This window comes from Hibiscus syriacus, unplaced genomic scaffold, assembly GCF_006381635.1.
Source record: "Hibiscus syriacus cultivar Baekdansim isolate YM2019G1 unplaced genomic scaffold, ASM638163v2 tig00110201_pilon, whole genome shotgun sequence".
Classification (NCBI taxonomy): domain Eukaryota; kingdom Viridiplantae; phylum Streptophyta; class Magnoliopsida; order Malvales; family Malvaceae; genus Hibiscus; species Hibiscus syriacus.
The window spans coordinates 1974057-1987740 of NW_024062624.1; the positions used below are offsets into that span (position 1 = coordinate 1974057).

Consider the following 13684-nt stretch of genomic DNA (forward strand, 5'->3'; position numbering starts at 1 on the left):
TGTAACAATTAAATATTTATATGAATTTTATTCAAATTTTTATTATTGTTTAACTTGCTAAAAAAAACATATATCTCAAGGGTAATTTAGTAAAATGTACATTCAAGTAATCTTATATTTTCCCAACCAAATATCTTTTATAATATATTATATTTTATATAAATAAATATGATACTTATTAAAATTATTTAAAAATATAAGTTTGATATACTAATTATATTAATTACATGCTAAATTTTTTTTCTTAAAAGTTAGATAGTGTAACAATTAAAATATTTATATGAATTTTTATTCAAATTTTTATTATTGTTTAACTTGCTAAAAAAACATATATCTCAAGGGTAATTTAGTAAAATGTACATTCAAGTAATCTTATATTTTCCCAACCAAATATTGTAAACTTACATTCATACTAAACAAACTAAACAAGATAATATAATATTTCCAAAGTAACGTTACATCCCAATAATCTTATTCCCAAAAGTAATCTTACATTCCATGAACTAAATGCCCCGTAAGTATCGTGCTGCAAAAACAGAGAAAAACGTGTCACAAATATAAATATTCTTAGGTTAAAGAGAAAAAAAATAACACATAGATATTAAAGAAAACTTAGGTTAAAGAAAAAAAGAAGACGACAACAAATTCATTTCATTCTTAACATTTATATAACAAATGAAATAATAATAATAAATACTTACACATATAATATTGAATCTTAGTTAGGGATGTGTATGGGTTGGGTTTGGTTAGATTTTTGGTCAACCCGAATCTATTTGACCCAAAAATTATACACCTTCCACCCAATTCGAAAAATATACACCATTTACTCGATTAGAACCCAACTTATCTTTTTGAGATAAAACCCGAACCTGACTTGACTCGCCTCAAAATAATATATTTATAAAAAAAATATTTTTATTCAAATAAAATAAGAATTTAATTAAAAATATATATAAATGAATATTATTGTAATTATTTCTAAATATGTAAGGTAAAATTACATTCTTTTCGTTATGATATTTTTCACTCTAAACTTGAATATAACCTTTAAAAAACTCAATCCAAACCCATTTTTTTTAAATCCAACCTAATCTTAGCATTTACAAAAAAAAAAAATCGAAATCGAAATTTTAAGATTCAAGTTTTCAATAGGGAGCATTAAGTAACTTTTTCTTTTATGGGATTCAAATTTACTTAAAGTCGTTTATTAAAAATTACGGCATGTGATTTGAATTGTTTATATATATATATATATGAATTACTTATATTTCTTACATTTTTATTTAATGATCTAAATAAAGATTAATTCGTAAGACCATAAAGACAAATCTAAAACTTTGCGACTAAAAAATATAAGTACGTAATTTTCGTGGATATATTTTTTACGAATCCAGACACGCAAATATTTTTTTATTATTCCAAAAGTTGAATATCCGTGCCTTTTTATACAAAAAAAAAAAAGACCGGGTTTTGAACACCAGTAGACCCGACCCTTTTTGGACAATTCGAAAGCCCATGCTACCTTCGAATTTACTCGTGGATTTCATTAACCCACCATTTCCTAGAATTGAAGGCCTAGATAGAACTATACTACTATTTTACGTTAATCAAATTATTCAAGCGCTATAATATATTAAGATGTAGGTTTGGTTTATATGTTCTTATTTAATTATTTTTAGTTACTTTTTTCTTAAAAAATTAAAATTTCAGTCCACGTCTGTAGTTAAATCTATGAAATTAATTTCTATTGTTTTTTTAGATATATTGTTAGTTATTGTATCATGCCAAATAGTATATTTAATTTCCAATTTGGTCCTTTTATTTTCATATTATTTGACCATCTTGTCTATCTAATGAGTTATACCAAGTTGAATGCCTATGGCGCTGCTGGATCGAACCCTAGAGAGCTTGCTTGCGGGGTTTTTTGCAGGTATGGCAGCGCGTTTTGACACTTTGATTTCTATAGGAAGCTTGGTCGGAGGTACATATAAAATTCTGCCATTTACACAAATCTGGGCTTAGCATGGGAACATGGATGCAGATAGTTCATTGTTGAGTTAAATTCATGGTTGGCGGTCATACAATGATCTTCTATATCATCTAATCCATGACCGCAGACACTAAATATTGATTGGACTTGTCAACTTCCAATATGACCCAATCTTTAATCCTGCATATTATTTAACTGAATTTTATCCAGTAATACCAAATGAGAATGCAATGTAGCTAGGCAAGAAAATTGTGTCCATGCAATCCTATTTAACTTTTATAACTCAATTAAGCGAAGGGTGGTCCTGGCGACAAATGGAATAACCTGCGATGCTGCAACTTCAGCTGCCAGGCGGTGGTGAAGAGCCGATAGTGGAAGCAGTCCAAGTACGCAAGAAGCGCGTTTTAGTGAGGCCGGCCTGGGCGGCATATAGGGACCCTTCCTCCTTGTCTTTTCTTTTGGTTTTGCATTATTATCAAAACCATATATTTGTTTAATTACAATTTTAACATGTCCAGCCGAAATGTTGTTCAAGCGCTCAAGTTTAAATGACAGAGGACTGATCGGTCATTTTAGATGGGCCGTCCCTTTGACTTGGCGCCATCACAAAGATTTTGGTATTTCAGTCCCTCGTGGAAACTGGAAAACCCCGCACCGAAAACCTCACTCTGAGCGTTTTACTCGAACATAGCATAGCCCCATTATTAAATCAGTATCGCCGTTGCGCCGCCATGGGAACCTCCGCCACCGGGGCTACGTCAGCCCAAATCCTCCGTCATACCACTGCCTTCACCTCCGAAATGCTTTCCCAGTACGAGCTCCGACGCCAAATCTTCTCCGCCCTACGCTGCAAGCTTTTGCCTTCTGATCAACTCACTCTCAAATCCTTAAACCTTGCCGTCGAAACTCTAGAAAACGCCATTTCAGCCCCGAACGCCTCCACACAATCCTCCTCTCTTTCTCCTTGCTCAAAAGCTCCTCGTTTCCTATCCCGAAACGACCTTCTCGTCTTTCCTTCTATCCCTCATTTACTATCTTTCAAATCAAACCATCAATTCCTCCCTATGTCTCCTTCGAGTTTTCGACTTGGACCCTTCATTCGCTCGATCAGAACTAGCACCCACCCTTTTCGAAGAGCTCTTTCTAGTTCATTTTCTACCTGTTCTTCAACGGTTGAATGAATTAAGACTAATCATTTTGTCTTCTTTATCGCAAAATGCAAATCACGATGCCGATGATTATTCCATAAGTGATATATCGGTGGTCGTTCCATGGTCTAAATTGTTGTCGAAAATGAGTGGTGATCAAGCTCTGGAGTTGAAAGAATTGGAAAGAAATTACGAACAAATTCTGGATGAGAATTGCAGGGTTTTTGCTAGGTATTTCAAAGAGGTTTTAGAGAATTCTGATGAAAGCAGATCGGTTAATCCGCCGGAGTTGGTGTTTAAGCAAACAGAGAAAGGTGAAAAACTGGACTACCATGAGGATGAGAACATCAAAACCAAGGAACTTGGACTGGAAAACGGACGGTATAATGTAATATTGCTGTTGCTTTCGATCGACTGAATTTCTTGATTTTCATACATTTTCAAATTTGTTTATTTAACGTGCATGACCTACTCATATTTACCTATGGTTATAAATAAGGATAAAGTATAAAAATGGTAATAAATTATGTTGAAATGTTTTTGTTATTAAATTTTTAAAATTATAAAGTAATTATTGAATTGTTATAAAAGAATATTTATTAAAATTTATCGTTATTTTATATGTAAAGTTTAATTTATAATATTTTAATAAGTTGAATGATTTAAAAGGTACAATGATAAAAAAACATTGGTTTGTTTATTATATGCATGTGGAACATGTGGAATTTTTCCTATGGTGATTTGCTTTGACACTTTCTAGTCCAGGCTTCATTTGTTCGTATACATAAACATGTGCATAAAATATCATAAGGGAAGCAAAACCGCGTTTTTCTTTTCCGCCGTGTCCGTTTTGACTTTGGCTTAAATTTTGAATCAGTCAAGCAATTAGTATCGTATAAAAAAGGAAGACAATACTTTTCTCAATTTTTATATTTTACTACAACCAATATATAAAATGATACCTTTATTTAAAAAAAAATTAATCATAAAAATTGAAGAAAATAAAGCTTTATTTTAAGTAATTTTTATTATCCTCGAATTTCTTTTCTTTTGGAGGATTATCTTCAAACTCTAAACTTATATTATTTTAAAAATATATTGTTATATATATTCCGATTCTTAAAATTTTTAAATTATGTTTTCTTAATATACATTTTAGATACAATTTTCAATGTAAGCCTTTCTTTGTCTGCAACGCTAAACTAGGAGGAGGTTAGTTAAATGTTTTTCTTTATTATATTGATTGAATTATTCGAACTGGCTGCTACTTGAAATTTTAAATTATATTATTTTCATTATACTTCCAACTTGCAGAAAAAAATGATTATGATCTCTTCCTTCTGCACTGCATTTTATGGACATTCAAAGAGAGGTTTATTAAGTTTCTTTCTCATTTTTGGCTAAGGGAATGCATATTGTCATAAACTAGGTGTGAAAAGCGTAGGTTCTCCTCTGATAAAGAAAAGAAGAGCGTTGGTTCGCTGAAATCTGAATTCAACTTGACAATTCTTGGCTTACTCCAGTTTTTGTTGTTCTGTCAATGATTTGTGGTTTAATTTGCGCAGCCAATCTGGGATGAACAAGAAAGGTCAGTTGATTTTTCTAGCAGCAGCAGCAGCAACTCCAAGTCTCCGCCGTTTTATCCGCAGAGGGTGTCTGTAAATATCCTTAAAAAACAAGACTCTAGCACATCGGCAACACCGCCCTGTTTAGTTTCTGATTCTGAAACGGAGTCTCTTTCTGAGGACAATTCCGCCAACTCTTGTTCCTTCGAATCTGATGCCTATGTCGAGGTAATCTTCTCGTTACAAACAAGAAAACAAATCCCCACTCCCTAGGCTAAAACGTCCATGCATTTATTTTTAGTTTTGAAAAATATTCCGTTCTTGTCTTTGTAGGAAAACAACAGAGACGAAGCATTGTTAGAAAATGGAAATAGCCCAACGCGAAGACAAAAGCAGCCCGTCTTTGCTGATTCCTGTCGGTAAGTAATATTGAAAAACATTTAACAACCATTTTTTTACATATTGGCTACTTTATTTTTTGATATTTGGATTCTTCTTGATATCTATCAGCTCTCCTCATTATCTAATGGCGGATAATGGTAATCCCCCTGGCAGTGGCAAACATACGCCTCCCAAGGATTTTGTTTGCCCCATCACAAGCCATTTGTTTGATGATCCAGTCACTCTTGAAACAGGCCAGACTTACGAGCGTCGAGCAATCCAGGAATGGCTAGATCGGGGTAACTCGACTTGTCCGATTACCCGCCAGACTCTACATAGCACTCAGCTGCCTAAAACTAATTATGTGCTCAAGAGGCTCATAGTGAGCTGGCAAGAAAAGAATCAGGGTCCAGTCCTACATCAGTCCGATAATCATCGCGTTGTAGAAACCGATCATCATGAGCCGATGGTCAAGTCTGTAGTTCCTGCAACTTATCCTAATAGTGTCATAAGCCAGGCCGCAATGGATAGAACCATCAATGAGTTACGCCAAGCGATTACTAATCTTTGTATGTCTGAAATTCTCTCGGAGTCGGAAAAGGCTATTCTACAAATAGAGAGATTTTGGCAAGATATGAATATAGAAACTGATATTCTTGCAATGCTCTCGAAACCTCCGGTAATCAATGGATTTGTGGAGATCCTTTTCAATTCTGTGGACCTACAGGTGCTGAAAGCCACCTTTTTTCTCCTGTGTGAACTTGGTTCTAGAGATGAAACCGTGATCCATACGCTTACCCGAGTTGACTCCGATGTCGAACGTATTGTTGCTTTATTTAAGGAAGGGCTGGAAGAGGCGGTTGTGTTGATATATCTGTTAAGACCTTCAATTACTGGCCTAGTGGAGATGGATTTAGTGGAATCCCTTCTAGCAATTATAAAGGGAAGAGGTGAAGATTCGATTAAAATGTGCTTGAAGCCGAAAACAGCTTCTGTTCTCTTGTTGAGACAAATTCTTCAGAGCGATGAAGAGAATGTTGCATCTTCCATTATCGGGACAATTGTTTCTTTAAAAGTGATTGAAAATGTTGTTGGCAGCTTGGAAGCTGAATGGGCAGTTGAGAGGATTGCTGCAGTTGGTATCTTGCGAAGATGCATACAACAAGATGGTAAATGCAGAAACACTGTCGCTGATAAAGCTCAGTTGGCCCCAGTTCTAGAAAACTTCATGGCCACAAGCGATGCGAATAGATTCGAGATAGTTTACTTTCTTTCCGAGTTAGTCAAGTTAAACAGGTACATTCACATTTCTTGTTAATGAATACTGAATCAACGCTTGCATGAATGAATTTTTTATTATATGGTTTTCTCCAGGAGGACATTCAATGAGCAAATTCTCAACATTATCAGGGATGAAGGTGCTTTTAGTACAATGCATACTCTCCTTGTTTATTTACAGACAGCGCTCCAAGACCAATGTCCCGTTGTGGCCGGTCTCCTACTCCAACTTGATCTTCTGGTTTGGACTTAAGATCTCCCTCAGAGTTTAACATATAATAAATCTGCATCTATTAGGCTTTCGCAATGGCTTAGATCGTTACATATTTGAAAATGTACTGTGAAGTATGATCATTCAGTAATAAGACCATCTCACTCTGCAGGTTGAGCCAAGAAAGATGAGCATTTATCGTGAAGAGGCCATCGATACCCTCATTTCATGCCTCAGAAATTCAGAATTCCCTGCTGCTCAAATTGCAGCTGCAGAGACAATTGTTTCGCTTCAGGGAAGATTCACAACCTCTGGGAAGCCCCTCGCTCGGCCTTTTCTTCTAAAACATGCCGGACTTGAAAAAAATTACAGAAAGCTCATGCGGATGGAGCAGCTACACAACAATAGTGGAGACTTTGAAGATATATCTGTGAGTGATTTCAAAAGTGATTACATACTTTTTTTCATTCCTTTTTCCTTTTGCAACTTTTATCGGCAATGGTAACAACAGGAAGAAGAGAAGGCAGCTGATGCTTGGGAAAGAAGAATGGCCTTTGCTTTAGTAAGTCATGAATTTGGTCTGGTCTTTGAAGCTTTAGCAGAAGGGCTGACGAGTGAATCTGCAGAGCTATGGTCAGCGTGCTTCGTGGCAGCAACATGGCTAGTGTACATGCTTGGTGTTCTTCCAGACACCGGAATAAGAGGAGCTGCCCGAGTCTGCCTACTCAAGCACTTTATCTCAACATTCAAGTCTTCAAAGAACATTGAAGACAGAACACTTTCCTTGTTGGCTTTCAAAAGCTTCGTTCATGACCCTGGTAGGTACTAATTTTTGCAGTGTAAAAAAAAAAAAATTGGTTCATAGGTTCTTTCAAACTGCATGTGCTCTGAAGCTTGTTAACCACGCAAGGTTATCTGAATTTCAGAAGGATTGCGTGATCTGACTTCCTATATGAAGCACATTTTGAAAGGTTTGAGAGAGCTTAGAAAATCCTCCCAACTGGCATTTGAAATTATGAAACTTCTCTCTGAAGAACAAGATTGCAGTTCTGTAAGCGTGTTAAACTTCTGAATCAATAGTTCCATGAAAAGAAGTGAAAGTACCAACTTAAACTTATCTATTTCTCTTGTGCTGTAGGACTTGTGGAATCATAAAGAATTAGCTCAAGTAGACTCTTCTGAAAATGGAGAAGTATTGTCAATTGTTAGTTTCAAAGACAAATTCTTTTCAGGCCATACCGATGGAACTATAAAGGTAATCTTCTGCTCTAATTTGTAGATAAGTAGGTTGATTACGTATTCAATTATACACAAATACGTAATCAACCTTCATTTTGGTCATTCTTCAAATGGTGTTTATTCATGGGGAAATTACAGCTCTTCTTTGACTATATATTTCTTGGAAAATCATGTTTTAACTGAAAACTTCTTTCTTTCTGAAATTGTACCATTGGAAGAAGGTAATGGAACTTGAGTTTTGACCGTTATGTTTAAAATTTTGAAGGTCTGGGTTGTTACAGGGAGCAATCTTCATCTTGTCCAAGAAATTCGAGAACATACCAAGGCTATTACGAGCTTATATATTCTACAATCTGGGGAACGGTTATATAGTGGTTCACTTGATAAAACTGCAAGGGTATCCTCTTATGCTTCTTCTAGTTTACATCCACTGAAGGGTCAAACTGATAGATTCTGTTTGCAACGAACAGGGTTGGTCCATCAACAATGAAATAATACATTGTGTACAAGTACATGATATGAAGGATCAGGTTCATAATTTAGTTGTTGCCAACAGCATTTCTTGCTTCATTCCCCAAGGAGCCGGTGTTAAGGTATCCAATCATTCCATGCTTCATTTTTAGTAGTCACCCCCTATTCTTTTAGCTTTTTCTGCATCTGAAGAAGGGAAAATGAGTTTAAGTTCTTTTTGTTTACCCCTTTCAGGTTCATGCATGGAATGGACAATCAAAATTATTAAATCAAAATAAGTACATCAAGTGCTTGGCTCTTGACCAAGGAAGATTATATTGTGGATGCCATGATAACAGTATACAGGAACTTGATTTGGCATCAGGAACACTAAGCAGCATTCAAAGCGGTTCAAGAAAATTACTTGGCAAAGCACACCCGATCCATGCACTCCAGGTTCACAATGGACTGATATATTCAGCCAGCACTGCCTTAGATGGAGTAGCGGTGAAGGTTCCTTTCCTCTTTCTGCTATCGGCTATCCCTTCCCTTCCATCTTTATCTTCTCTTCATTTTTATGACAAGCAATGGCTTTTTGACTTGCTTTTAATTCTGTTTTTCCTTTTCTGAAAAGATTTGGAGCACTAGAAATTATAACATGGTGGGATCGTTGCCGACGTCTTCGGAAGTGAGGTGTATGACAATAAGCTCGGAGCTGATATACTTGGGATGCAAAGGAGGAATTGTGGAGGTCTGGGATCTGAAAAAACAAACCAGAATTGAAATACTGCAAGCAGGAACTAATGGTAAAGTTCTTTGCATGACTCTTGATCCCAATGAAGAAGTTTTAGTTAGCGGAACATCTGATGGCCAAATTCAGGTGAAAAAACAACAATTCTATGCTTCAAACTTACAAGCATTCATTGAAGTTGAATCCTTTGCATTAACCATCAAAGCTTATTTGCTCCGCAGGCATGGGGATGGAGTTAAAAAGCTGAGACAAGGAGGAAAAGAAAGCTGTAAAAAGTATGGAGAACACATTGATTATAGAATAATTTCGAAGCATAACAATTCCACTGAAAATATTTTCTTGAAGTTTGCATGTTACCTGTACCAAGTTGATTTGTTAGTTTTGATCACAATTAGTAAATTCTTTAGCATTGTACTGTATACATACATAAATTAATATATATATATATATATATTAATGTAAATTTCATCTGATCCTTGGCATTTTGGAGCAAATTCTAAAAAGAAATCTGGAAGTAGCAATTTGGAAAATAAAGTGATTATATATATATATATATAAACCTTGAAAATGTTTCCTTGAAAATGAAATATTAACCGAACAACAAAGCCCAGGAACAAATCTTGCCGCTCCCGCTTTTCAAATTGGAGAAGTTAAAACTCTACGACTTCACATTTCCGGCAATCTTGTTCGTTAAAAAGAAAAAAACCCATTAAAAAGAACTTGTAAAAAAATGGATTCTATAGCTTTAGCGGTGGAGAAACTAAAAGGGTTCGCTGAAGACTTGGTTAAAGGCCGTCCATCTTCATCTCGCCGCAATCCTGTATAAAAAAATATCCCATTTTTTTTACTCTTTTCTTTCGTTTATCTCCGACTTCTTCTACTGATTTTAGCCTTTATTTGTGTTTCTGTTTTTAAGATTGAAATCTTGAAGCGGCTACAACGAGAATCATTCTCGAGCTTGATGAAACTCCGAGACCGACAAGACAAAGTCGAACGTTTACTTTCATTTTACAAAACTTCAAAGGAAAATCCATTCCGAGAATCAATAACCCTTTTGAGAGGGGAAGTCGATTTTCTTGGAGCCGTATTGTTCATGTCCGAGGTTGACGAGGAACATTGGGGTGGGGTTGGTCGGGCAGGAATCGGAACTGGGGTTGATTCCAGGTTTAGATTTGAAACAACTGTTGGGGATAAAGATTCTGTTGGGATTGAATTCGTGGCTGATCGGAAAAGGGTTGCAAGTATTGATGGTGATATAAATGGGACTCCACTTTCTCTATCTAAGTTGTTTTATAAAGCAAATGCTACTAATTGGTTTTCTGCCATTGCTATTCCATTTGGAGCTCAGGTTAAAGATCTGGATGTCGCCTCGGACCTTCAGGTATAATTTACTAGACCTCGGATTACATAGTTTGGATTACAAAGTTCTGACCTTTGCGATTTCTTAATGCCTTCACTACTGTCTAAACTGAACTGTGCAAACTGTTCTTTTCGCTGCATTTATTTGTATGAATTTTACTTCAATTACTGATCAGACTCCATAAATGATGTGAACTTTGTACGTTTTTGTTGTCGTCTTGGAACTCTTTTTTCTGTATTAACCTGGATTCTTTTTTCTGTACAGGATGAAAAGGGTCTCACTGGTTTATCATTGGGGCCACCCCTGTTGCATCAGCAAACTGGAAGTTCAATTGGGGTGACAATGAGGATGTCAAATATCTTTGCTTCGCTGGCTCAATCTGTCTCTGGAATGAGAAATGAACATTGCTTGAGTACTTTTGGACAAGTTGTTTGTCAACTTCCATTAGGATTTAAACTTTCACTTTTAGGCCTTCACCGAGGGCCTAAATTGGCAGGTCGTAATATTCATCTTGGAGCACTTGCTATTCCTGTTGGATTTTCTAGGCCTCTTGAAGATGCTTACACAACTGATGATGAAACATCTTCTCCACCTTTGACAACAAACAACCTGGAATTCGGATCTATTGCCCTGAAGTTGGAATCAGAACTTGATGCATACAAAAGACTTTCTGGTTGGATTGAGATGAAACAAGAAACTCCAAAACATTTTGAATGGGCTGTGAATTTCTCTGATACTTCTGAAGATGTGTATGGTTGGGGTGTGAGTCTTGGCGGAGTTGAAATTCCAGGAAACTGTGGTCACTTTCAGGTTGAATCCTATGTAAAATTTAACCCAATTAAGACATTTAGTTTGAAACCAGGCATGGCATATATAGTAGATGGAAATTCCCAAACCGTGGCCATTGTGCTTTGGTCTAACTGGTCCCTCTGATTTTGTTTTAGTAGGTCCAAGTTTTTCTGGAAATTTCTTTTAGGAGGTTTTAGTTTTTCTGGAAGTCCATATGTTTTGGAGAAGTTCAATATTCATTTCAGGTATATAGCTTGCTATATATACCATATTTCAGATAAAACGATTGAAAAGTATAGTTTTGCCAACTTGTTGGAGCCATTTCCTTGTCATTATTAGACAAGAACATACATACTCCATACTGATGTCTATCTAACATGAATTTAAAGTTTTATTGGTTATGCTAATGAGCCACTTACAGTTTGAATTTTACATATAGTCTTGCACCTAGTGAATCATCAAAAGTTCAATTCCATAGTTCAGCCAATTGAAATCTTTTGCCTGTTCCAGGAGGTTGTTGGTTTATACCTGATAGGTTCATGTAACTTCACTAGGATCAGTCGATAGATATGTTTTCCAGGAAGCTAATTGTTAATGTTCCTCAAGCAACAAGCCATGACTGAAATTTCGGGGTGAAGCTTTTTTGTCAAAAGGGTTAATAATGTGGATGTGGACAATCAGGGAAAATTAGCACATGTGATTTTACATACTTCACCAAGGAATATAGGTTTGATTGAAAATTACAAAGTTCTGTTACGGAGCTAAATTCCAGGCACTAGGTTTTCACTCTTAGCTTGTTGCTTGATAAATTTTAGTTCAGGTATTAGTCACGGGTAATGTGAAATGTTATCACATACACGATCTAGTTTGTATCAACTCTGATACTATATTGTTACCTTATTTGGTGGGCAACTACCCAATAAGAAAAAGTTGTATGTCTACAAAATCAGTCCAGCTGGTTCTTTTCTGTTGTCCTGGTGGCATTAGGTTGCTTGATTATGCGCTAATCATTTTCGGAAATCCTAATGATTGAGGGGGATCTTCCAGAGCTGCTTCAGTTGGTATTAGACCTTGGTTGGAATTGCAAACAGGATTTTGTTACTGCAGTAGTAGCTTATATTGAAGATGGAGCTGGATGATCATTTTCCAGATTCATATTGTCCTTGAGCTCTTCTCTGTATACATGACAAACAAGCACTCATTTACCAGTTTTCCCAAGTCATGGTAGCTGCATGGAAGATCAATCGCCGAACCTTGCCACTGGCACAGCGACAACATGGGATTCTGATGGATATGACTATCATAAAAGTTAAATGCAGCAACGGAGAAACCGAAGGTATTATTAACATATTCATTGATGATATCCTAATAATATGGAATCTATGACCTGATAGTAGTCTGATACTATTGCTTTTGTCTGTTTGGTGCTTGACCTTAGTGAGAAAGGGCTTGGCACTCGTTCCCAGAGGTTCGTTCTCTTGACTGACTACCTCTAGGTGAGGACTGTGAATATCGAAGCGGGAGGGGTGGGCACCGTCTCCTGTGCCGATAAGATCCTTAAAGCAGTGCTTTAGAGTTGCTTTATCCATAGGTTATCTCGTTTTTTCCAATGGAATTCAGGTCATCTTCATAAACAACCCTTGGTCTTTAATCTTTATAGTTTTTACTAACATGGATTTGTTTTTCGTAGTGGTTATAGCAATAATAGGTACTTCTCGTGTGTTATGCTCAGATTTTAAGTTTTGTTAACAGTAACTCCGATTTAGATCTTTTCACGGTTGAGTAACATCCCTCGAGTCGAGTCAAATTTTTCATGCATAGAGATATATCAGAATCCAATGAATTTATAAATTTTTAATATCTAAAAGAAACAATAAATATTATATTCAACATTCAAATGTGCCTTTTTAGATTCAAGTTATTTGGTTTGGTGGGTGCCAAAACGAGGGAACTTTTTGTCTATGGAGTGGATTTAGACACTGTAACTACTCTCAGCGATGAATTTGTCAACATCCTGTGTACGTTTGTAATCGAAAATAGGGTAAACTACATGTTTAATACCTAAACTATCACTTTTGTTCTGTTTTAGTATTAAACTTTTTTTTTTCTTCTCAAAATTATACCTAAAGTTTAGTTTAGGTTTCAATTTGGTACTCCATTAAAAACTTGATGGCCCTATGATGTGGAATTTACATTACAAAGATGTGTGGAATACCGAAAAAGATAAAATAATTTCACGTCATCATTGCCACTAAGTTTTTACCGATGGGTATCAAACTGAAATCTAAACTAAATGTTAGGTATGATTTTAAAAAAAATAAAATTTAGATATTAAAATAGAATAAAAGTGATAATTTAAGTACTAATCATTTAACTTACCCTAGAAAATATCATGTTCAGATTTTTAACGATGGGTATCAAACTGAAACCTAAACTAAATATTATTAGGTATGATTTAAAAAAATAAAATTTAGATATTAAAATGAAACAAAAGTGATAATTTAGGTACTAAACATTTA

General features: G+C 35.5%; 2 protein-coding genes across 2 annotated transcripts; both read left to right on the plus strand.

The window, feature by feature from the left end:
* Window positions 1-2629: 2629 nt before the first annotated feature.
* On the plus strand, window positions 2630-9527 carry LOC120218834 (putative E3 ubiquitin-protein ligase LIN). Its single transcript, XM_039215734.1, is given in 15 exon segments — window positions 2630-2955; window positions 2957-3529; window positions 4707-4934; window positions 5040-5125; window positions 5217-6383; window positions 6462-6606; window positions 6749-7006; window positions 7088-7394; window positions 7503-7627; window positions 7715-7831; window positions 8081-8212; window positions 8286-8408; window positions 8521-8778; window positions 8900-9145; window positions 9238-9527. Coding segments are annotated over 15 exon segments (4014 nt in total). The 5' UTR covers window positions 2630-2724; the 3' UTR covers window positions 9256-9527.
* A 72-nt stretch (window positions 9528-9599) lies between these two features.
* Window positions 9600-11595, plus strand: LOC120218831. Its single transcript, XM_039215732.1, has 4 exons — window positions 9600-9707; window positions 9740-9836; window positions 9933-10397; window positions 10641-11595. The coding sequence occupies exons 2-4, from the start codon at window positions 9747-9749 to the stop codon at window positions 11307-11309; spliced, it is 1224 nt and encodes a 407-aa protein (XP_039071663.1). The 5' UTR covers window positions 9600-9707; window positions 9740-9746; the 3' UTR covers window positions 11310-11595.
* The last annotated feature ends 2089 nt before the right edge of the window (window positions 11596-13684 follow it).

Coding starts and splice junctions, on each gene's coding strand:
- LOC120218831 (XM_039215732.1), top strand. CDS start 9,747: ATGGATTCTATAGCTTTAGCGGTGGAGAAACTAAAAGGGTTCGCTGAA. Junction 9,837..9,932: donor CTTCATCTCGCCGCAATCCT/GTATAAAAAAAT, acceptor TCTGTTTTTAAG/ATTGAAATCTTGAAGCGGCT. Junction 10,398..10,640: donor ATGTCGCCTCGGACCTTCAG/GTATAATTTACT, acceptor TTTTCTGTACAG/GATGAAAAGGGTCTCACTGG.